This window comes from Polypterus senegalus, chromosome 10, assembly GCF_016835505.1.
Source record: "Polypterus senegalus isolate Bchr_013 chromosome 10, ASM1683550v1, whole genome shotgun sequence".
Lineage (NCBI taxonomy): Eukaryota > Metazoa > Chordata > Cladistia > Polypteriformes > Polypteridae > Polypterus > Polypterus senegalus.
Window position 1 is genome coordinate 12,404,552 of NC_053163.1, and position 26,300 is coordinate 12,430,851.

Sequence of the window (26,300 nt, forward strand, 5' to 3'; positions counted from 1 at the left end):
TCTTCACTGGTTTTGCATAAGTTCAGGCTGCACAGCATCACTTCAGACTGAATGGTGTTTACCAGTTCAGCTAAAAAGATGAAAAACCGTTTGATCTGAAAACAGCATTACCACGTGTTTGCTGTGCAGATTTCCTAACAGTACTACTTTAATGCAGTTACGTAAAATAACTGTGAACATATATACAAACATATACTGTAAACATATTTTTTTCTTTTTATTAGTAGAACATTAGAACAACGGAGATGAGAACAAGCCATTCATCCCAACAAAGCTTGCTGTTCCCATCCACTTTATTCTTCTTGTTTTGCTTTGATATTTTTGCACTCATTTAGTGTTTGCCTTAATAAAGAATTTGCAGTGACTTTGAAGAATGGCTGATTGATGAGGTGTTTGGCAAGAAATTATTGACGAGGACTTTTCAATGTGATGATGTTTCAACATACAAAATTGGCTTAGGAGACGTTGACATTGTGGGAGAAATTCACCATTTTGCACAGAGTATGCTTAAGTAATCCTAAGAGACTATTCAAATATCACTCTTTTACTCTCCTTCCATATGAAATATAAGGAGTTCAATGTATTAAGCTGTTGGCTTCTTTCATTCCTGTTTTAAGTACCACGCTTCTTTTAACTTAACCTGTTTGTTGTGTGGTACAAATCTTGTAATCAATATTTTATCCACTTCCTATTGTCCAAATAACTTATAATTTTGCGTACTTACTCATTTCCACTGACAATACATGAATCAACAATCAGTTTCATTTACTGATAAATTAATCCATGTTAATTAAGAAATGAAATTTTCATATGAAGAACTTAAAGATTTAACCAATAGATGGCGCTTGTAATGGATTGACATATTAAAGGAAGTGTTAAAATATTGATTACAAAATTATACTAAAACAAACACCGAGACTAAAAAGTTGAAAATAACATATTTATAAAAAAATGCTTTTTATAAACCACACTTTTATTAAGTTAAAAAGTGTACTAAAAAGTAAAAAATAAGTCTCTCATACATCCATCCATTATTCAACCCACTATATCCTAACACAGGGTTATGGGGGGTCTGCTAGAGTCAATCCCAGCCAGCACAGGGTGCAAGGCAGGAACCAATCCTGGGCAGGGCGCCAACCCACTGCAGGACACACACATTTGGGCCAATTTAGGATCGCCAATCCACCTAACCTGCATGTCTATGGATTGTGGGAGGAAACCCACGCAGACACGGGGAGAACATGCAAACTCCATGCAGGGAGGACCCGGGAAGCGGACCCGGAAGCGAACCCGGGTCTCCTAACTGCAAGGCAGCAGCGCTACCCACTGTGCCACCGTGGCGCCCCTCTCTCATACATCACTCATAAAATAAAAGCGTGTGTACTTTTCATCAATCAACATTTAAAAAACATTTCTTAAAATCTTAGCAAAAGCGCCCACGCTTTTATTTTATGAGTGATGTGTGAGAGGCTTATTTTTTACTTTTTAGTACAATTTTTAACTTTATATAAGCGTGGCTTTTAAAAGTATTATATATATATATATATATATATATATATATATATATAATTCTGACATCCTGTTTGGATCAAATTTGATCAATTTGAATTTCAAGTTAGTTAGTGGAAATGCCAGAAATGTCATTTGAAGTATACTAACCAGAGGGGTTAAAATAATAAAGCTGTAAAGTCATGGGAAACCCCTTGAAACAGTAAAGTTTCTCATACCTTGTGTAAACAATGAAAAGGTAAAGGGTTCCTCGAAACTGCAGAGCTGGACACTGTCATCACAACTAACTTGGTTCCCATAGCGACAGACATCTGTTATGAATTAACTTCATTCTTAATGTTTCTTTTTGTGATGCTTTGCTTTGATATTTTGCATTCATTTAGGAGTTTCAAGCATGACAAATTCAAATCCAGCAAACTGTTTTTTGGAATTGAGAATTAAGAGATTTCAAATATTTTGCTCTGTTTCTGTCACTATTTTAGAAATCCATCATCAGGATGCAGCTAATGGTTACCAAGGGTGTTGTCATAGGAGGTTGTGGTGTTTGACCTCATCAACATGACAAGCTATAAGGATGCTGCTGTTGTTGTGGAGAATGGACTCCACTCTCTCTTCAAAGTAAACACTTAAGAGACACGAGATGGGCAAGCAGAACAGACTTTATTGCAAAGAAGCACAAGCCGTCTCAGTTCAATGAAGTGAGTGCCCTTCATTGGGCGAATCTTACTTTTATTACAATTCTTACCAGTATCTCTTTTGCACTAGAAAAATTTTCATCATTATCCGACTCCAGAAACACAAATCCTTCATTCGTAAAGTTTACCAATACCACGTGATTTTCTTATGCTTTATCAGAATTTTTTTGACCCCACCTGTCACCTTTATTTTTGAAGCCAAGACATCGAGTGACCTTCCCTCCAAGTCCACTAAATCACTTCTCACATTACTGGACTAGGGCTGGTAGATAATGGTGGCTTTCCATGCATTAAGAAAAAATAAGAAAAACACAGTCATGAGCCTCTAATGGGTTAACTCTTTCATAACCATAAGGCTAGATGATTCAATATGTTCCATTTTAATTTGATGGACTGGCATCTCTCCTTCATCTGAGATTGCAAACAAAATGCAACTTTTGTTTAGCGATTCTTAAAAAACTTTCCTGGTCAAGAATCCAGCTTTAATTTTTGATTCACATTTGATTTTGATGATAGTTCTATGATCTTTCCGGGTTATGAGCAACGGTTTTGTTTCGACTACCTCTCTTATTTTGGCCCTTTTTTGAGATGTGTCCAGCTGCTGACCCTCCATAGCTCCTCTGGAGAGTCAATTGGATTGCAGGTTTTTTTCAGTTTACTTGACTTGGCTCCCCCAATCCCAATCTTGCCCATAGTGTATATAATATAAAACAACAACCTCCTCACTGGAGTGGAGCTCTGGAGCAGCACCCTTTAATATTCTTACTCGCCTACACACTCAGACAGCACAACAATGGAAACCAATCAATTGAGATACACAGATTATGTCATACAGTAACTGCCTGCACTCATATTGCTGCCATATCTGCTTGTCATAATCTAACATATTTGATGTTTCCACCTCCAGTTTCTTTGTCATCTGAAGTGAACTAAATCTCGCTTCGAAAGGAAGCAACAGGAACAGGAGGAAGCAGTTTTTCAGTAAGACACAAGTAACATGTGTCATGGAAAGATGGCCACACAGTTCCCACATACCATCTGAGGCCTGCCCAGCAGTTCGTGAGTGAACTGAAGTCACACAGGAAACCACTTAAAAGGGAGAGACGAGGGGGAGATGCAACTTCTGTCTTGTAAAGAGGACCACAAAGCCAGCTCAACTTGCAGTAAACGTGAAAACGTATTTATAAAGGCCAGAAATTCAAAGTGTTCAGTTACTGCACTGCTTACAGGGTGTAAACTTTGTTATTTTAGTTGTGGGATTGTGTCATTTGTGTAATAGTGAAATTGTTGAAAGTAAATGTTCATTCTCTTGTTGATTTATTCAGTGATTGATTGATTGACCTCTTTGTGTTGTTTGATATTACACTAAAAAAACAAAATTGTTCTTGCAATCCTAACTGTAAAGAAAACCCATTTCATTTTAATCATGTATAAACATGTATTTTCTTTTTTAGATATTTTTTGAGTACTTACTGAAATACACTGTCTAATAGAAATGAAAACAAATCAATACTTTTGGTATTCTTGTGTAACAACTTACGCCAAGATAATGGTAAAATTTCAAAGTAAAATTCTTCTGGTAATAGAAGGGAATACTGAGGAGCAAACTGAGCTGCACAAAACTGACTTCACAACAAAAATCAGAGCTTCACTTCTCAAAAAAAAAGTGTAATAAATGGCATTTCACTTTCGCCAAAATACGTACCTTTGAAACAAAGAAAAAAGACTGTGTATGCCCTGTGTGGAAGCATAATAATTCTGCATGTCTCTGCCTGTCATTTAGTATTTTTATTAAGATTTTATGTCACATGTAGACATTCTGTTTGGCCATCAAACAAATGTTGTTTTGTACTGGTAAGACTGCACCCATTTTGCCACTTATGATGGTAATCTTAGCGAGACAAAAAAATCAAACTCTCACCTCCATATCACTTGTACTACAGTATATAAACCCTCATCTGCAGGAATCAAGAAAAAGGAAAGGGCAGCTGCTAGGTAACAGAGAAGAGCTTAGCAAATGGCTTTCCATACAGTCGAGTTTTACCGTTGTGAAAACACAATGTGGCAGCACGGTGGCGCAGTGGGTAGCGCTGCTGCCTCAAAGTTAGGAGACCTGGGTTCACTTCCTGGGTCCTCCCTGCGTGGAGTTTGCATGTTCTCCCCATGTCTGCGTGGGTTTCCTCCCACAGTCCAAAGACATGCAGGTTAGGTGGACTGGCGATCCTAAATTGTCCATGTTGTGTGTATGCCCTGCCCAGGGTTTGTTCTTGCCCTGTGCTGGTTGGGATTGGCACCAGCAGACCCCCGTGACCCTGCACTAGGATATAGCAGATTGGATAATGGATGGATGAAAACGCAATGTTGTGCCTGATGGTGCGTCTTTGTGTGGAAAATATGAATCACGTGAATGAGTCTTTTGGGAGCAATTTTCCTTGTTTTCTATCTCCAATAATAATAATAATAAAAAAACCTTGTAAACCTTCCAAAGCCATTTTTTTAATTGGGTTTCTGTTTTGCAATTTTGAAATTGCCAGCAAAATTATTATTGGCAGTTTCATGAACTTGTATGAACATCAAAACTTCCCTGTTTCACTCATAACTAGTAGGGAGTGTGATGGACACAGATGTACTTCCCTTTCTGCTGGGATGGAAGGAATTGTCTTACCTGGCTGCTTACCAGGGGCATCCAGGTCAGGAAGGGTGCTGTTCACTGTCTCAGGTGCAACACAGGATTAATGTATGGACATAGGCTGTCAGGAGCAAATTTTCCTTCAGTAGTTCAGGTTAGGGGTCGCCATCTCCGGTCCTGGAGGATCACCATGGCTGCAGGTTTTCATTCTAACTTTTTTTTTTTAATGGGTGCCCTGCTTGTGCAGCTAACTAATTTCTCGTGAGTTAATTTTAATTGAATTACTTTCTTAAGATTTGTTCTCCTGAATTTCTTCATCATTCCTCTGAATTGCTTAATTTCTTTCCTTAAATGGCACCCAAACAGAAATTAAATGTGAAGTGAGGGAGCCACCAGAAGACCAAATAAGTCAGGGATTCAAACGCCATCCAATTTCACTCCAACCAGCTGTTTAATTAGGCGCCGATTCTTGTCGTTAATTAAACCCGTTCTTTAATTTTGTGGCTTGTTGTGCTCTCATTGTGTAATAGCAGACATTTCAGAAATTGTTGATTTTCTGTTTTCTAAGAGCAACTACTAAAATGTTTTGGGGACCTGAGCAGATCGACATACCTTCATCTTTCTTTATTTTCAGATATTGTGTGATGGACACCAGTTGTTTTGGTTCATTTTGTATCTCATTATTGTTTGGCTGCTAATTAAGGAAAAAGAATCAATTAAGGGGTCTGAGTCTTCAAGAACAAGTCAATTAAAATGAGTTCAAAAGAAGTTAATTAGCATCAAAAACAGGTCGCTCATCGAGAAAAGGGTTAGAATGAAAACCTGCAGCCAAGGTGGCCCTCCAGGACCAGAGTTGGCGACCCCTGCTCCAGGTGTCAGTGCTCCTCTGAAATGCCTCTGGTATGGCCTTTTGCAGGAGTTATTGGGAACTGTTGGCTGGGAAGACAGTCTTGTTAGGTTCCTGGAGAGCCACCAGAGGGTGCTGGCAGGGGAGGATTCCCTTTTTTCATGGCTGCTCTTCCTGAACTGGCCAAACTCCCAGTTCTAGTATAAAAGCAGCTGCTCTACCTCTCCCAGGGAAATTCGGAGTCAGGAGAGGAGAAGAACATTGCTCACAAGAGAGAAGTGGAGGGGAGAGAGAGAGAAAACGAGAAAGTATTGCATTGCATTGTCTTAAGAAGCCTCATCCATCCATCCATCCATCCTCTTCCGCTTATCCGAGGTCGGGTCGTGTGGGCAGCAGCTTGAGCAGAGAGGCCCAGACTTCCCACTCCCCGGACACTTCTTCTAGCTTTTCCGGGGGAATCCTGAGGCGTTCCCAGGCCAGCCGGAAGACATAGTCCCTCCAGCATGTCCTGGGTCTTCCCCAGGGCCTCCTCCCGGTTGGACATGCCCGGAACACCTCACCAGAGAGGCATCCAGGAGGCATCCTGATCAGATGCCCGAGCCACCTCATCTGACTCCTCTCGATGCGGAGGAGCAGCGGCTCTACTCTGAGCCCCTCCCGGATGACTGAGCTTCTCACCTTATCTTTAAGGGAAAGCCCAGACACCCTGCGGAGGAAACTCATTTCAGCCGCTTGTATTCACGATCTCGTTCTTTCGGTCACTACCCATAGCTCATGATCATAGGTGAGGGTAGGAACATAGATCGACTGGTAAATTGAGAGCTTTGCCTTACGGCTCAGCCGCACCAATCCACCTGTTAATCTCACGTTCCATTCTTCCCTCACTCGTGAACAAGACCCTAAGATACTTGAACTCCTCCACTTGGGGCAGGATCTCTCCCCCAACCCTGAGAGGGCACTCTACCCTTTTCCGGCTGAGGACCATGCTCTCAGATTTGGAGGTGCTGATTCCCATCCCAGCTGCTTCACACTCAGCTGCGAACCGATTCAGAGAGAGTTGAAGATCACGGCCTGATAAAGCAAACAGGACAACATCATCTGCAAAGCAGTGACCCAATCCTGAGTCCACCAAACCGGACACCCTCAACACGGACCAAACTCTGACACCGGTTGTACAGGGGCCGAACAGATCTTATCAGGGGGTCCAGTACCCCATACTCCCGGAGCACCCCCACAGGATTCCCCGAGGGACACGGTCGAACGCCTTTTCCAAGTCCACAAAACACATGTAGACTGGTTGGGCAAACTCCCATGCACCCTCCAGGATTCTGTTAAGGGTGTAGAGCTGGTCCACTGTTCCGCGACCAGGACGAAAACCACACTGTTCCTCCTGAATCCGAGGTTCGACTATCCGACGGACCCTTCTCTCCAGAACCCCCGGATAGACTTTTCCAGGGAGGCTGAGGAGTGTGATCCCTCTGTAGTTGGAACACACCCTCCGGTCCCCCTTTTTAAAGAGGGGGACCACCACCCTGGTCTGCCAATCCAGAGCCACTGTCCCCGATGTCCATGCCATGTTGCAGAGACATGTCAACCAAGACAGTCCTACAACATCCAGAGCCTTGAGGAATACCCCCAGGGCCCTGCCACCTAGAAGTTTTTTGACCACCTCGGTGACCTCAGCCCCAGAGATGGGGGAGCCCACCTCCGAGTCCCCAGGATCTGCTTCCTCATTGGAAGGCATGTTAGTGGGATTGAGGAGGTCTTCGAAGTACTCCCCCCACCGACCCACAACATCCCGAGTCGGGGTTAGCAGCGCACCATCCCCACCATATACGGTGTTGACACTGCACTGCTTCCCCCTCCTGAGACGCTGGATGGTGGACCAGAATCTCCTCGAAGCCGTCCGAAAATCGTTCTCCATGGCCTCCCCAAACTCCTCCCATGCCCAAGTTTTTGCCTCAGCAACCACCGAAGCCGCATTCTGCTTGGCCTGTCGGTACCTATTAGCTGCCTCCAGAGTCCCACAGGACAAAAGGGTCTAGTAGGACTCCTCCTTTAGCTTGACGGCATTCCTCACCGTCGGTGTCCACCAACGGGTTCGGGGATTGCCGCCACGACAGGCACCGACCACCTTGCGACCACAGCTCCGGTCAGCTGCCTCAACAATAGAGGCACGGAACATGGTCCATTGGGACTCAATGTCCCCCACCTCCCTCGGGACGTGGTTGAAGTTCTGCCAGAGATGAAGCCTGTGAGAAGGTAATTGTTAAAATTAAATCTCACTTGAAAATGTTGTATAGTGGTGTCTGTGGCTCTAATACGCCCTCTAGTGGCCACTCATTCTGGATTTGAAGCACTAATGAAAGACTGACATTTGCAAAAGAGATGTGGAGTTACAAATGTGATGCACAGACAAATTATAAATGGGTAGGGTAGGGTCAAAAATATTCCAGTTCATAATAATAATAATAATTCTTTGCATTTATATAGTGCTTTTCTCACTGCTCAAAGCGCTCAGCAATTGCAGGTTAAGGGCCTTGCTCAAGGGCCCAACAGAGCAGAGTCCTTATTGGCATTTACGGGATTTGAACCAGCAACCTTCCGATTGCCAGGGCAGATCCCTACCCTCGGAGCCACCACTCCGCCTGTTAAGGTTGTACATACAGTCAAGGTTGCAAATATGAATAGTGTGTAGGGGTGTAAGATACAGTAAATGCAATCCTATCTCACAGATTGTGCCAATTTTCAAGGCTGCATCCCTCTCTTTTAACCAAGAAAAATGCCAGCAAGTCTATTAAATTGTTTTCTGTGAATATGAGGAGACAGTACTGCTTTAATTGAAATATGATATGAGAAATAACTAAGACTGTATTTAAATGTATATACAGTATGCATACATTTTTTAAAATAGTTATATTTTCCTAAAACAAAAACTATGACATTTTCTAGTTCTTCAATGACAGATTGGAACATGAATTTGTGTTACCTTACAAACATAGTTCAGCATTTCAACAAGTTTAACTTATATTAAAACAATATTTGACAACTATAGTAAAACAGAAGATAAAAAGATGAAAATTGAACATTGGATATGAAGAACTGAGAAGAAATGTTTTGATAACTAACACCCTTATATATAAAAATGAATGAAACAGTAAAGAGAAATGAAGATTACAATTAATTTATGTTAGTCTGAATTGTAAAAATGTTGTCACTTTAATTAGAAGACTATTATCCCCAGAGGTCAGGACCCAGGAGGAAGTTTTTTGTGGGTTTGTTTAATCTCAAATGAGGAAGTAAAGAGTGATCTGTCCATGGATGAAGAAGATATGTAGGCTGATCTTTTCTCAGACACTATGTAGAAAATTAATGTATCTCTTGATAAATATTGGGTAAGAAATCATTTTGAATGTGTACAGTACCTTTAAGTGAAAAAGCATTTAGGATCCTATTTAATTTTTCTTTTACATGCCTAATAAAAGTAAATTTGCAACTGTTAGTGCAACCAAAACCAAACACTGAAATAGGTATGACACCTTCATTAAAAAAATAAAATAAAAAACAAACACTAAAGATATAAAAAGGTAAAATGGAAGAATTCCCAGTTTCTTGGTCCCTAATGTTTAAAACAGTATTTGATTTCATTACAAGGGTACAGACAGATGGACATATAAATGGATACACTGCATTATCAAGTTGCAAAAAAAGCTTGTAAAGCTTTAGAAAACAACTGGGATTTCTGCATTAAAAATTGCTTGAAAGAAAATGACAAAGAAAGATCTTTGTCCAAATATTTTTCAAAAGGCAAGAGTAAAAAAGTGAGAGAAGCACAAAATACAAGAGTAATAAATTGTTCGAGAAATCTGTTTATTTCCTCTCTTGTTTTTCAATACATCTGACCACTGTCAGTGAGCCCTTGTCAAATTCTTACCCTGCTCACTCTAAGTTCCTCCCAAGACAATGGCCACTGGATGACTGTAAACATTGGGACTTCAAGAAGATTCATTAAAACTGCTTCTAGGTCATGCCTTCCAACAACGTCTTTTGGACACACTCCCCCAGCCACCACAAGGTCTTTTAAAGAACACAAAGGTCATTAGTGTACCAATATCCAAGTAATGCTTGGTAATAAACTTTCATCATGGCTTTAACTAAAAAAAATTCATTTTCTGTGACTTTTACATGACTAGAGGTGAGTGGGTAGCAGTCCTTTATTGTACATCCAGCTTTCAGGTGCAGGAATGCAACTGGATATTTGAATTGTAATCCTGCTGCGGACCCTAGTTAACTCATAAATTAGTTATTTCTGCTTCCACAATGATGTAGAGTTCCTCTCAGATCTGTATTCATTGCTCTCTGTCTCAGGCTTCATCCAGACTTGGGACTGGCTCCAGCTGCAGCTCACGCAGTTAATTCATATTCCTGGACAGACTGAGATCTGCTCTTCAGCGGAGGTGCATTTAAGAGCATTTGAACTTGTAGATGCCTTTGGCTTCTCTTTTTTTGTTACATTCTAAGGTATGCTTCTTATGCCATGTCCCCTGAAATGTGAAGATAGGACAGCATCATTAGGATTGGTGCAAGCAGTATGAGGAATAAAAACTTGTATTCATTCTTACTTGCTTCTGGTTGTTGACTATGTATTATACATTTTTATTCAGCTATCTATTAATTTGCTGGATATTTTGGTTCTCCTTTACAGTTGCAGCGAGATATAGTCTCAACAGCTGTTCATCCTGGCTACAGTCACACACCCACACTCCAGCAGGAAAGCCCCTTTAGGTTCACCAATCAGTAAAACATGCACAGCCTTTGGATATAGAAGGAACCTGGAGTACCAGGATAAAACATAAGCTGACACCAGGAGTCCACGCACACTCCAGTAAGGTGGTGAAATTAACTCACAGACCTCAAAGTGTCAACAGGCAATAGCAATAGCCACTAAACTATTTACATAATTCAAATTATTACATATTTATAATCTATTTTCTTATTCTGCTATCTCCATTACAGTGATAGAGGTATACCTATCCAGTGGCATTAGGCCTATGGATATACTGAATAGTTCAAACACTGGACAAAATGCCACTCCACTTTTTATTGTTAACTAACTTCTTCACATTGACTTTTAATTCTTAACCTGTCTCATTTCCACTTGCTTTTTGCTATTTCTCTATTTTATTGGGTCCCCTGACCCGTTTTTTAGTATCTCTGTTTTAATTCTTTCATAATGGTTGTTTTTGATATTTTGCTTTTAGTCCGGCTTGTTTTAACTGTACAGCGCTTCGGTCAGTTGTAATGCTGTGTTTTTAAGCGCTCAACAAATAAAAATGGTATGGTATGGTATGGTAAATGTAAAAAGGGTTCCAGAAATAGAAAGTCAACTCAGCTAGGATGTACTGCTAGGATGGACTACATGTCACTTAGGCAATAAATGTGACTACATTAGCTTCAGAATAGAAGGACATATGTATATCTGAAAGTCTATGTATAAAGGAAGCAAAATAAGAGGCCATTTAAGTAAAAAAAAGAAACCAATGGTACAGGATTTTTCTCTGAAGGTTCTTACCTGTCCTCATAATTAATGCAGCAGTAAATACTCCTAAAATGCCAAGCAAGGAAAACACAATAAAGTGGTTACGTCTATGGCTACCTAAAGAAAAAAAAAAATCAACACAATAAATACTTATTTTTTTAAAGATGAGAAACGGATTAACCAGTAAATGTCAAGAATCAAGAAACCCCACAAATGACAAACTTTATGGCTATCTCAAGGTCTGATCACTTTATGGCATGGATATTGTTGTCATCATTTGGTAATAATTGACACTGTGTTCTTTCATTTTTAGGATATTCTGTTGCTGTCTAGGATGATTGTTACAATTATAGAAAGAAGCACAAAATACCTTCTTTGTGAAATGTCTGTGATACATAAATATAGACACAAATAGATGAATTTCACTTTTATCAATAGAAAAAGCACATAAATGCTCTGTTGGGGTCTAAGTGCCATTTTGCAGTTCGTTAATGTTACGTTAGTATAAATATTTCCATAATTATATTGAAATGTCTGCCTTTATATTCAGGACTGCTTTTAAAGTTGTTGCCAGGAGGCTTGGCAATAAGGCAACAGCTTTTAATATGGTTGCCATTTTTAAAAGCTTATATATGAAGTAACAAAATGCTATGTAATAATATATCAGCTTAATGATCAACCCACAACCTTAAAGAATGTTTAAAGCCTGTATTATTCAAATTAAATTCTATTAAGTTTGCTTCACATGCTTCTTTACAGAATTTCTGTCTCCACTGATATCAATCACTGTACTTTCTCTGGGGTAAAAAAAGAAAAAGAAAAAAAGAAAAAACATGCCAGATTATAAACCCTCAGCTTCTGGTATACAAAGTGCCACTAGCAGAGAGTTATTTACATGTTATTAACAGATTATTCAAAAATTAATCCAACAAATCACTGCTTGCTCGTTTATCCATTTTCACTTTCAAATTTTGGCCATCTGCTCTTTTCTGCTGATTCCTACTACAGACCCATTTGCCCTACAGCATGGAGATTTGGGAGTGAGGGTTCCTCAAATAATACAAAATACATACGTCATATGCTTAGATTTTACTGTTATTCCTTCCTGCAATCTGTTTTATTATATAATTTATTATTTATTATTATTGTTTTATAATATTATATATGTATAAGAACTATAGTGTTATATATTTTAATAGATATATATACCCATTCTGTGTAGAGCAAACATCATGTAAATGAAAACATGCAACAATCCTCTTAATATTTAATAATTAAATAAAAAAAAACTAATAGAATGAAAGAGAATGATGCTAGTTGAACTTGCACTACTGGCAAGCATTTTTTGGCAAAAAGAAACATCCCAAGTTTGTCGCATGGCATTAGGGGCAGAAGATGGCAGCATGAGAGGCTTTTAATAGACCTGCCATTGCTGTGTCCCAAACTTTATAGTGCCCTGAAATGGGGGGCCGTGTATAAACAGTGTTTTTATTTCTACATGGTGTGACCGAAACGTGTGCAACTACCTTAAATGAAAGTCTACAATGTGCACTTTAAATACATCTAAATTGTTTAATTTGTAATTTTAAACTGTTGAGCAGAGGGATATATCAAGGAAAAATGTGCCTTAGTCTGAAACTTTATGGAGGGCAATGTGTTTGTGTCTCTAAGGCTCAACTGTCAGACAAAAACTCAGGCCTTTGAAGCTTGATCTTGGTCTCACCACCAGCTTATGCTCTGACATACCCAATGCGACATATGAATTTGACGACGGGGGACAGCCAGGCTGTGGAGTTGGGGAAAGAGAAATAATTATATGGGTTACTGGTATTCGATGTACTGTAAATGTACCGACTCTAACTAAATTTAAATAGTATATATATATATATATATATATATATATATATATATATATATATAATCCTAAGCCTAAAAGTGCAATGGTGATGTTTTTATGTCACGTTTTTTGTCACGCTTTAAATCAGGCTTATTTTAAAACCTACATATATATGTTTGGCATCATTCTTTTCAGAATTTATCGAACCTTATTGTGATGTTTTTAAATTATAAACTAAAAAATATCAAGAATTCACGTCTCACGAGACGGGACTTTGTGCCAAAGGATTTAAACAGGCCCGGGGCCGGAAATAAAACACAAAGAGTAGGACAGCTGCTGTACTGGCTTTTAAATGTTCAAAGTGGCGTGTGAGATGCAGATCACACAGCACGGCAGCAGCAGCAAGCCAGCAGCTGATCGAGCAAAGAGGAGGTACAAAGAAAACTGTATTTGTTTCCCATTGTATCACCGTTTAAGAGGGGTTTTCCGAGGAGCGACTGGGTCTCCTTGGGGTGCGTTCAGCCCCCCTCTGCACAACGCGAGTGGCAGAGACGCGAAGTGGCTGGTGAGCAAAGCGAGCAGGGGGGAACCCCCTAGTAGTAATATTAAATATATATATGCTTGATTGGCCAGCAAACTCACCTGACCTAAACGTATTGTCAAGAGGAAGATGAGAGACACCAGACCCAACAATGCAGATGAGACGAAGGCCGCAATCAAAGCATCCTGGGCTTCCATAACACCTCAGTAGTGCCACATGCTGATCGCCTCGATGCCACGTAGCATTGATGCAGTAATTCATGCAAAAGGAGCCCCAACCAAGTATTGAGTTCGTACATGGACATACTTTTCAGTAGGTCAACATTTCTGTATTAAAAATAGTATTTTTTTTATTGATCTTATGTAATATTCTAATTTTCTGAGATACTGAATTTTGAGTTTTCATTACCTGTAGGCCATAATTAGCAAAATGAAAAGAAATAAATGCTTGACATACACTCACCTAAAGGATTATTAGGAACACCTGTTCAATTTCTCATTAATGCAATTATCTAATCAACCAATCACATGGCAGTTGCTTCAATGCATTTAGGGGTGTGGTCCTGGTCAAGACAATCTCCTGAACTCCAAACTGAATGTCAGAATGGGAAAGAAAGGTGATTTAAGCAATTTTGAGCGCGACATGGTTGTTGGAGCCAGACGGGCCGGTCTGAGTATTTCACAATCTTTCACGCACAACCATTTCTAGGGTTTACAAAGAATGGTATGAAAAGAGAAAAACATCCAGTATGCGGCAGTCCTGTGGGTGAAAATGCCTTGTTGATGCTAGAGATCAGAGGAGAATGGGCCGACTGATTCAAGCTGATAGAAGAGCAACTTTGACTGAAATAACCACTCGTTACAACTGAGGTATGCAGCAAAGCATTTGTGAAGCCACAACACGCACAACCTTGAGGCGGATGGGCTACAACAGCAGAAGACCCCACCGGGTACCACTCATCTCCACTACAAATAGGAAAAAGAGGCTACAATTTGCACAAGCTCACCAAAATTGGACAGTTGAAGACTGGAAAAATGTTGCCTGGTCTGATGAGTCTCGATTTCTGTTGAGACATTCAAATGGTAGAGTCAGAATTTGGCGTAAACAGAATGAGAACATGGATCCATCATGCCTTGTTACCACTGTGCAGGCTGGTGGTGGTGGTGTAATGGTGTGGGGGATGTTTTCTTGGCACATTTTAGGCCCCTTAGTGCCAATTGGGCATCGTTTAAAGGCCACGGGCTACCTGAGCATTGTTTCTGACCATGTCCATCCCTTCATGACCACCATGTACCCATCCTCTGATGGCTACTTCCAGCAGGATAATGCACCATGTCACAAAGCTCGAATCATTTCAAATTGGTTTCTTGAACATGACAATGAGTTCACTGTACTAAAATGGCCCCCACAGTCACCAGATCTAAACCCAATAGAGCATCTTTGGGATGTGGTGGAACGGGAGCCCTGGATGAGCATCCCACAAATCTCCATCAACTGCAAGATGCCATCCTATCAATATTGGCCAACATTTCTAAAGAATGCTTTCAGCACCTTGTTGAATCAATGCTACGTAGAATTAAGGCAGTTCTGAAGGCGAAAGGGGGTCAAACACCGTATTAGTATGGTGGTCCTAATAATCCTTTAGGTGAGTGTATATCACTCTGTGTGTAATGAATCTATACGAGTTTCACTTTTTGAATTGAATTACTGAAATAAATTAACTTTTCGATATTCTAATTTATTAAAATGCACCTGTAATGTGTTAAAAATTCCAATTTTATATATACCGTGTGAGCTGGGGGGCTGATCGCACCCCTACAGAATACGGACGCTCCTCTAAAAAACGCTGAAAGACTACCTTCACATTGCTCCCTTGCTTGCTGGGCTTACTTGTGGCTGATCTATTGAGCGATCCGCGCGGTACTTCGCATACTTAAAAGTCCGAACAGCACCTGTCGGTTTTGGTTTTTGTTTGCTTCTCTGACCTTCCTTGCTCCTGACGCGCATTCCTTTGAAGAAGAAGATATGTTTGCATTCTTTTAATTGTGAGACAGAACTGTCATCTCCATTGTGTCAAGGAGCACGTTTAAACTTTTGAAAAAGAGACATATGTTTGTTTGCAGTGTTTGAATAAAGTTCCTGTCTCTACAACCTCCTGTGTTTCTGTGCATATCTGTGACCCAGGCGTGACAACCGATTCGATTAAATTATTTTTTTCTTATAGACCTTTGATAAAAATAGAGCTTATTTCTTAATTTTATAAGTTCAGTCTTATGCTTAATGTTACTCAGAGATTTTAATACACAACAACATTGTTACAGTCTCTAAACCCAAACTTTAACAGGTTAGAGTGCTAAAATGTATCCTGACGATTCTTGCAGGCAGTGAAGAAATGTCTTGTATTTTGTGTACTTTCAATCAACAAAGTAAATATATTAGTCTAATTACAAATAAAAGAGTCAGAGTTGGTGGTATCAGAGTCAAAGTCAAAGATTTTGTGTACCTCCTCCAAAGCCCTGGGGACAGCCAGACCAACATCAGGTTTCAAGTTTGTCTCAAAGCTGGCACAGACATGGTAGTGCACCTAAATTCACAAGGTATGTACAGCAGCAAGTCCACTATATTATACGATACACAACAGACATGAACAGTACTGCTGACTGAACACACCTAGCCTGACAGGAACACAATCCCTGAATCAGCCTATAGTGGCCAGGATTTAAGCCACATACATGGTTCCACATGCCACCAGCGCTCAGAGTGCTATATCGTAAACATGTTGATTAAGAGCCAGAGCAATCACACTGCAACTCTGACATGAAAATGACTTCACCAACCGAAGACCCTTACAATAATCTTTGCAGAGTGGCTGGAAGCAGTTGCTTTCGTGAGAGATACACATGCTACCTTCTCCAAAGTGTGTGTTCAGGACAAATACTAGATGAGAAGAAAAGAGCTGATGGAATCTTGCAAGGTACTGTCAGGCTGGTCCTCTTCATCACTCACACTGATTAGCAAAGAAGCAAAAGCTTTCATCATCCATCCATCCATTATCCAACCCGCTATATCCTAACTACAGGGTCACAGGAAATCCATAGTCACACATACCTATATGAATCACACTGAAGTGTTTCTCTAGTTTTAAGATATTTTTAGTTGTAGTTTGTATTTCATTTTTTATTTAGTATGAACCACACTGAAGTGTTTCTCTAGTTTTAAGATATTATTAGTTGTAGTTTGTATTTCATTTTTTATTTAGTTTCTTGCTATTTTCTAATTTTACATTTTTTTTATTTTTCCATTCTCTTTTTAATTTTTTATTAATTTTAATTTTTTGCCATTTTCTATTTTTTGTTGTTAGTTCTTTTTTTTTTATTTAGTTTAAGTTTTTTGGCAATTAACTTTTAGTTTTTTGTTATATTTTATTAGTTATGTACTTCTCACTAAAAATGTCCACACAGACACAGTTTTGCAAAGCAAAACACTGTTTTCTTAATAGTTGTCAAATTGTTGTTACCTTAACCTGCTACCAGTTTGAATAACTCATTTTCTTAATTTCGAAACACTTTCTTTTTTATTGAGATTCTCTATCCGAGCAGTAAGATCACCATCCACATATACTCTTTATATTATTGTTGATACCTCCTGTTGTGTACTATGTCATCTACAAAAGTTTGAAACTTTGAAAGTGCATTTCTTCAGGGAATTTTTACTTTGCTTATTTTTTGAGATATTGTTAATATCAGAAATAGATTAAAATGTTTCCATCTATAACTGCATTTCTACAAGCATACAATTTACATTGAATACTGAACATATGTTATATAGCATCTCAGATTTTTCAATTAATAAGTAACATGCTAAACTGAGAGGACATAATTTAAAAGCATATGTAAGAATAAACATATTTTATCTATTGAGTGTGCTTAAAGATACACTTCTAATACCCAACTATAAAACAGTATCTGATGTTATGCACACTCAGTCCACTTACATGTGAGGCAAACATGCAAAACTCCATCCAGACAATGACCAGGTTAACAATAAAACCTGAACTTATGGCACTGTGCAAGAACAACACATTTTATTTAGTGTCTCTTCAATGCTTTGTGCTTCAACATTATTCAAAGGAATACAACAGAAATAAATACAAAGATGACAATAATAATACATAGGACACAAATGAATATCATTAATAATTTTGCTTGACATATCAAGATTGTGGTCAGCATTGAATCAGATACTTCCAATGCTTTACCACTGATGACCCATATTAAACATGGCAACGTTTGGTAAAGAAAGTTCACTGCACACATTTCCATCACCACAGTTTATTTTATTACAGAGTAGATTTGGTACATTACTCTTGTTAAACTGAGCGGGATTGGTGTACTTCAAAAATAACAGTTCTGATGTGCACTCAAGCATAGCACATCACAATCCCCTGTTTTAATCTTTATAATACTGTGGCATTTTAAATATATTAAGATTACTGGAAGGTTGCCAGTTCAAATACTGTTACTGCCACAAAGGATCGTACTTCGTTGGCCCCTTGAGCAAAGCCCTTAACCTGAAAAGTGCTCTAGGCCGCTGTCCAATGGCCGAGTCTATGCTCACCACCAAAAGTAACACGAAAAGGCAATTTCCCCTCAGGGATTAATAAAGTATATCATCATCATTATTGCAGTCTGTCCATTTGCTGTCATTGAAAGTATCCTATGCATATAAATTAAACTGTCACTGCAAATTAGCAACAAATTACTAAAATTTTTTCCAGTCTAAATACTGACTGAATTTCAAGTGTGGGGATCACTGCTTGAGGCTTTAGTATTCGCTGTCAGTTCTAGCGGGGAAAGTCGACTGTTGGATGAAATGACCAATGAAATCCACAGATTCAGAAACCAGCAGCAAGTGATACTTGTGCATGTGCACAAATCAATACTTGGTCCTAACTAAATCTATAACTGCGCGATTTGAAATAATATATTTTTTTTTTGTAATTTTTTTTTTTACTCAAATTTTATTGATTTTATTGAAATCACACAACGTTCCATACAAATAGATCAATTTTACAAGAATAGGATTGAAAACAAATCAACCCCTACCTATGAGAAAGAGAGCATGGGCACCAGAATAAAACTTAAACCTAGTAAAAATAAGTAAATGGATAAATGAATAACTGAATATAGGTACATGGAGAAGAAAAAGAAAAAACAAAAAAAAAAGGAGAATAGGGATAGACTCTGCTTCCTCAGTGCTTTAAAAGCTTATTCTAAAATATTATTGATTAGATCCTGCCTGGTTTTGAAACATTTCTGCACAGATCCTCTAACTGAGAATTTGATTTTTTCCAATTTCAAATAATATAGAACATCAGTTACCCACTGACTTAAAAGAGGAGAGATAGGATTCTTCCACTTGAGCAACATAAGTCTACGTGCCAATAGTGAAATAAAGGCAATTGCAGTTTGTTTGTCCTTCTCCATTTTAAGCCCATCTGGAAGAACACCAAACACAGCTGTTAGTGGATTAGGAGGGATTGTGACACCAAGGCTGTCTGAAAGGCTCTTAAAATTTTTGATCCAAAATGATGTTAATTTGGTTCAGGCCTAAAACATGTGACGCAGTAAGGCTGGAACTTGATTGCAACGTTCGCAGGTTGGATTTTGCCCTGGAAACATTTTGGACAGTTTTAAGCGAGACAGATGTGCTCGATATATAATTTTGAGTTGAATAATTGTATGCTTTGCGCATACGGAGCTCGAGTTAAATACTCTGCATTGCTGCCTTCCACTCTCTTTCTGATATGTTGAGGGAAAGATCTTTTTCCCAGTGTCCTCTTGGATCTTTGAAAGGGAGGGACTGTAAAATAATTTCATATATTGCAGACATGGTGTCTAAGTCCTTGAAACTGATGAATATTTTTTCCAGCATAGAGGGAGGTGGGAGGTGAGGAAAATTGGGCAGGTTCTGTTTAAGTTTCTAATTTGAAGATAGTGAAAGAAATTTGTTGCTGGAAAGTTAAATTTAGAATGTAATTGTTTATAGGATGCAAAGACGTTGTCTATGTACAGACCTCCAAGTGATTTAATCCTAAATGTTTTCCAGACATTAAAAACTGCATATGTTTACAAGGGTTGAAAAAGGTGGTTCTCGTGCAGAGGTGCCACAGATAAGATTCTCCATCTTAAAATGCTTCCTACATTGGTTCCATATTCTGAGTGAGTGAAGCACAATTGGGTTGAAATAATATTTAATAGATATGCCAACAACTGCTGGCTTGCATGTACATTAAGACTAGTGTGGTAAAAATTATAATTAAAATTACAGAAAAAATTTCATTTTTGTTTAGTTTTCAGACAGTTTTTCATTTTTATTTTAGTTTAAGTTAACAAAATGATTATTTTGTCATTAACAACATACTGTATTTAGTTTTTGTTAACAGGAATAACACTGACACATTCTGGATAGGACAGCGGCCATGCACCTCAGAGTCACACAGAAATAGCAGCTAATCCATCTCTAATCGACGGGGTAAAAAGACGTTTTGTGCCATTCGAAGGCCCTTCTATTAACAGGACAACTGAATTCAAAGAATTATAATTATTTGTAATAAGGAATGTCTAAAATTATAACCAAATAATATATATATATATATATATATATATATATATATATATATATATATATATATATTTAAACAAATGTCATTCGCTTACCTTTTTTTCTTATTTTCTCCATCAATGGCTGTGTCAGAGAACTGTGATTTGCTTTACAACCAATCTCCACCTCTGGGCTCCAAAGAGAATCTTTGACCTGAAGTGTTGAGCTGATGATGTAAGTCCCATCCTGAAGGAGAGTGGCAGGTGTTTGCTTCCTGCTGTGGGGCACCTCTTGGACAGCAAGGACCCAGGACAGAGTTATATCAGAGGGGTAGAAACCTTCTGCGATGCAAGTCAGTGTCAGTACACTAGGATCATCAACTGATGTCTCGTAAAAAAGGCTCAGCTTGGGAACAGCTGTAACAAAGAAACAAACAAGCAATAGGAAAATATGAAAGAACTTTATTAAAAACAGTGTGATGATTAACTCATAAGTAAGTATTTATGATAAAGTGTATTCTAGTCCATCAATGCAGCTAAAATGTATCTTGCTGGAGCAAAAGAAAACAGCACAAATCCTTAAAACAAATACATACATACAGTATGCATACCTAAATTGTATATACTGCATATGCTACTGGTCAAAAGTTTTGGAACACCACTATTTTTCCAGTTTTATTGGAATTTATGCAGCCCCAAGCCAGTGAATAATGTGAAACAGCACAAAGGTAACTGGGAACTGCCAGAGATTTAAAAAAATATAAATTTAGGTTACCAAAACCTGAAACAAAATGTAATCTTTAGTTTTACAAAAAGTATGTTTTCAGAGGACAACTAATGGGTTAACAATTTACAGATTGCCCACAGCTATGGAAGTTAATTAGGCCTTGATGCAAAAAATTCCTTCAGGTGTTCCCACGTTTACTTACAAACCCCTGTGTCTATACAAAAGCAGTGTGAGAATAAACTGTGTTATTACACCCTTCAAAGCATTATTTGAAAATATTCCACTGCATACTGTTATCATTAATAGCAAGGAAAAAGGGAGATTAACAATGGAAGACCGACAGATCATAATAGGTTTCTTAATGCATTCCTGTAAATTGTAAAGAAAGCCAAGATAAGCTCTAGGGAGCACAAAGATGTACAAGTAAGGTCTTTTCTTTAGAGAAATTTCAAAGACAGACAAGGTGTTAGCAAGTTCAGTATTCTAGACCATGAAAAGAAACTTGAAAAGTTCTTAAAACTTTAACAGGAACAGAAATAAGTCCCAAAAGAATCAGAGGACAAGTTTCTGAGAGTCAACAGCTTGCTTGGAGAGCCTAAACTCTGTTTTTTTTTTTTTTTTAAATAAATCTTTGCCAGTTTACCACTTACTTATATACCATTTTAGGTTATTCCCTTGACTTCAACAGCTTAAATTTCAATAAACACTAAAAAAATGGGGGTGTTGTAAAACTTAAACATACATGCAAACACGCATATATACTCATTCAACCCTAATTGGAAATAGTTGGGATGGTATGGAAAATGCAAATAAAAATAGGAGTCATTCATGACAAAATTCACTTTGACTTTAAATCCACCAACACAGTATAAACACAAGATATTTAAGGTTTAGTCTGGTCAACTTAATTTGTTTGTAAATATATTTCCATTAAGGGCCTTAAACATATTGCAAAAAAGTTGAGATGGGGCAATTTAGGGCCAATAATGAGTTAAGAGAGGAAAATAATGGAGTAGAAACAGATGATGTTCAACAGGTTATAACTGTACTGTGCAAAAACAAAGCCATATATTAACAGTGTCCAGAAGCACCGCCAACTTCTTTGGGCTTGGAGTTCTGGGATGGACCATCACAAAGTGGAAATGTGCATTTTGGTCAGACAAATGACAAAGGCATGGCTGCTTGGGAAGACATCATGAGTGCTCAGCTGGCAAGCTTGTGGTTCTGACTTGTCCCCAAATGAGAATTTATAGTGCATTTTAAAACATAAAATGTGACAAAGATGACCCCATACTGTTGCACACCTTAAGACTCATTTGCAAGAAGAATGGGACAAAATTACATCTGACAAACACTTTAGAAAATTGGTGTCTTCAGAATCTAAATGTTTGTTAACTGTTGTGAGAAGGAAAAGCAGCATTACAAAGTCTTTAATTTCCTTTTAGAGTCTTTTAATTATGCTGTGATTAATTTAAAATGTCATTCTTTTCTATTGCTGTGCCTCTTAACAATTCTGGTTCTAAAAATCATTCATTATGGTGGTTTGCATTTTAACACTGGACTATTGTTGATTTTTCTTTTTTTCTATTTTTTTTTTTTTTGTGGCAGACCGTGCCTCAGTAAAGACATTCACAAAAGAAAATTCAGACTTTAATACCCTTGGAGACTTTAGAATAATGATGAAGCTACTGAAGTTAAGATGTAACTGAGTTTAGACTGGAGAAAGAAAGGTCTCTTACGTCATGTTAGCACAAGGCTGTTGAAGGTGATGTAGATTATATAGAAAAATAAGAAGTGGAGCAAATATTGTGTTGCAAACGTTTGGTGCAACCCTCAAAGATTTAACTTACACACAGGTAATCCAGACCTCCCACATGTGCAAATATGAATGCATCAGGCTAACTGTAAATTCCAAGTCATCCCTTGGTGAATGTCTGTGTGTATGAGAGTGAACCCAGTGATGGACTAGTGTCTCACAAAGTAGTACACAAAAGAGAGATGAGATAAGTGCTTTCTTGTTGTATCGAAACATGGGTCAGTGTGGAAGTAGGCCCAAGCTTAGAGCAGTGCTTTTCCTGTGTTCTGACTATATATTTTTTTCATTGTTTATTTCCTAGTTGAATGAATGGTAAACAAGATTAACACATTAGAAACAGAAATAATAAAACACTATGTTTAAATGTATAGCTGATAGAATGTGATAGAAATACACCAATGGAGGACGTTGCTTTTCAGTAAGCATAAGTATTTACTAATTTTATTTGTTTTTTAAATGGTACACAATTATTCATACTCACTCTATAACAAGTCAGTACAAATTATAGGCTTTGATGCCAAGATGTGTGCATGATTTTTGCTTTGAATCAATCAACTTTAAATCTCTTTTATAACATTACCAAATACACCTATTGGTGATGTCCTGTAATGCTGAGTTCTGCAGCAATCTCTTCCGCAACAAACACTGCCCTGGGGCCCACCCAAACTGTGGGATCTTTCCTAGGTCCATGCGCCCAAGCCTTTACAAATAGAAGGCAAGCTGGAGAACACAAATTACAAGCACAGGCAGACGTCATGTGGCTGCCACAGGTTAAAACTTTCTCACCACTTTTACACAATGCTGACACCATTATGATACACAGTACTTCAAGCTTTTCATTTAATGCTTCATCACATTCAATACTGCAATATTTTGTGTTTGTGTTTACATGCAGTTTTCTTTCTTTTAATAGTACATTTCTGTCATTTTGGACTTGTACATTTCCCTGCCACATTTCCTTTTATTTAAGGACCAGATGAACAAATGCACATTATTAATGGCTCCTCATCTTTGTCATCCATGGGAGCCTTTTTTGATAATCCCCAGGACATGATGCCTACATGTTCAAAATTCATATTCAAGTTTCTTCTTATATAATATGCTACCGTGGCTGTCTGTTTGTCTGTCCAGGATTTTAAATCACCTGTAGCTCGCAAACCGTTTGAACTATTGACCTTAAATTTGGTACACATATACTACGGGACCTCTACTGTCCACTTTTGGGGTGATGATTGACCTCCAAGGTTATTCCTTTTTAAATTTTTATTTAATTGTAGAATCAACTCTTGGCAGAGGCCAGCAGGGTGGCCGTGCAGCACATGCTTATGGGTGCCATTCTCATCTCTACCACCTTCGCCATCACTTCCCCTACCTCTTCATATCTTAAATCAATCTTGAGGCAGATTTAACACAAGTGCCAGCTTAAGTTAAAAATGAAGGAAAATGTACTAAGCAATTGCAACACAAACATTTACTTAATCAGTTTTAATGTGAAAAGATGCCAACGAAAGAAGACAGAAGCGGACTGCTAGTGTGGAGAGAAAAAGAGCTGCTCAGGGAGCAACAAGTGCATCAACCTCTGAGCAAGCGAATGCTAAACGTACAGAGAAAGAAAGTTAAGTGTATTCATTACACAGTATCGTGCAGTGCGCCGTTACTGGTATCATTATATTGGTGGACTTCACCTCTTAAAATTTCCGTTTATTTGAGGACCTGAGTTTCGCATGTTCCACTACTTTTTTTTTTTTTTATAAGTTTAAACATGTATAATATACAAGTGAGCATTATATTAACTTTATATGTGTGCATCACATGTCGGAATACAATCCCATTTTACATCTTTATATATAATACGCTTCCGTGGCTGTTCGTTTGTCTATCCAGGATTTTAAATCACCTGTAGCTCGCAAACCGTTTCACCTATTGACCTGAAATTTGAATCACATATACTATGTGACGTCTACTAACCGCTTTCGGGGTGATGATTTTTATTACTCTTTATTTTTATTTTATTTTATTGTAGAATCAACTCTCGGCAGCACGCAGCAGGGCAGCAGTGCGGCGCATGCATATGTGCGGTGCAGGAGTATGGGGGCCGTTCTTATCCCTACCACCTTCCGGTCACTTCCCCCACCACTTCATATCTTTAATAATAATAATAATAATAAATTTTATTTATATTGCACTTCATATTTTAGAAATCTCAAAGTGCTACATAGTAAAAACAAACATAATAAAACAAGAAAATCTATGTATGCTTTAACAAAATATCTTTCTAAAAAGATGAGTTTTTAGATTCCGTTTAAAACATTAGTCGACTGTGGGGCTCTCAGGTAGTCAGGGAGGGTGTTCCACAGTCTCGGCGCCACAGATGAAAAAGCCCTATCACCCATACTGCGAAGCTTGGTTCTAGGGACTTGGAGAGTGTTAGTGTGTACAGAGCGGAGAGTGCGTGAGGAGGTATGAGGGGTAAGGAGTTCCTGTAAGTAAAGGGGGGCATGTCCATAGATGCACTGATGGGTGAGGAAAACGACCTTGAAATCAATTCTGAGTGGAACAGGGAGCCAGTGAAGGGTTTTCAGGATTGGGGTGATATGGTCATGCTTTCGCACCCTCATCAGGATCCTGGCAGCGCAATTCTGAATATACTGGAGTCTCTGAATACTCTTGCCAGGAATCCCGATGAGTAGCGCATTACAGTAATCCAACCTGGAGGAGACAAATGCATGGACGAGCTTCTCTGCATCTTCCAGGGTGAGAGTTGGTCGGAGTTTAGCAATATTCTTGAGGTGGTAGAAGGAAGACTTACAGAGGTGTTTGATGTGGGTGTCAAAGGTGAGTTGAGGGTCCATTTTAACACCCAGATTGGTGACAGATGTGTAAAGGGGAATGTTTTGGCCAGCGAAAGTGATACTGGTGATGGTAGAAGAGCGGAGATGGTGTGATGTGCCAACTAAGATGGCTTCTGTTTTGGATCTGTTTAGCTGAAGAAAATTGAGCCTCATCCACGCCTCTATCTCCTCCAGGCAGGTAGTCAATGTAGAGATTGGCAGAGGAGCAGTAGAGGAGGTGGGGGTAGTTCTGAGGTAAAGCTGAGTGTCATCAGCATATCAGTGAAAAGATAAACCATGTCTGCTAATGACATTTCCAAGGGGGAGCATGTAGATGGTAAAAAGGATGGGGCCTAGCACAGAGCCCTGTGGGACACCACAAGTGACGTTGTGGGTATGAGATTTTGTGCTGCCCAGGGCGACGTGCTCAGTTCTGCCGGTCAGGTAAGATGTGAACCAATTTTGAACATTTCCAGAGAGTCCAATGGTGTATTTCAGGCGGTGAAGGAGAATGTTGTGGTCTATTGTGTCAAAAGCAGCTGTCAGGTCAAGGAGGATGAGTAAAGAAGGGGAACCAGTATCTGCTGTTATCAGAAGATCATTGGTGACCCTGACCAGGGCTGTTTCGGTGCTATGGCCAGGGCGGAAACCAGACTGAAACTTTTCAAACAGATTATTCAGTTTGAGGTGGTCATGAAGTTGAGTTGCAACTATTTTTTCCAGAACT

The 26,300-nt window shown here is 38.7% G+C and overlaps 1 protein-coding gene across 1 annotated transcript in view; it reads right to left on the minus strand.

Annotated features, from left to right (window-relative positions):
- Positions 1 to 9,539: 9,539 nt before the first annotated feature.
- Positions 9,540 to 26,300, minus strand: part of LOC120536743 (signal-regulatory protein gamma-like) — a 35,175-nt gene continuing 18,414 nt past the window's right edge. Inside the window, exons 4-6 of the mRNA XM_039765219.1 lie at positions 20,317 to 20,616; positions 11,253 to 11,336; positions 9,540 to 10,224 (exon numbers count right to left, since the gene is read on the minus strand). Coding sequence (XP_039621153.1) covers positions 10,211 to 10,224; positions 11,253 to 11,336; positions 20,317 to 20,616 — 398 coding nt within the window. The 3' untranslated portion in view covers positions 9,540 to 10,210. The remainder of the gene's footprint in view (positions 10,225 to 11,252; positions 11,337 to 20,316; positions 20,617 to 26,300) is intronic.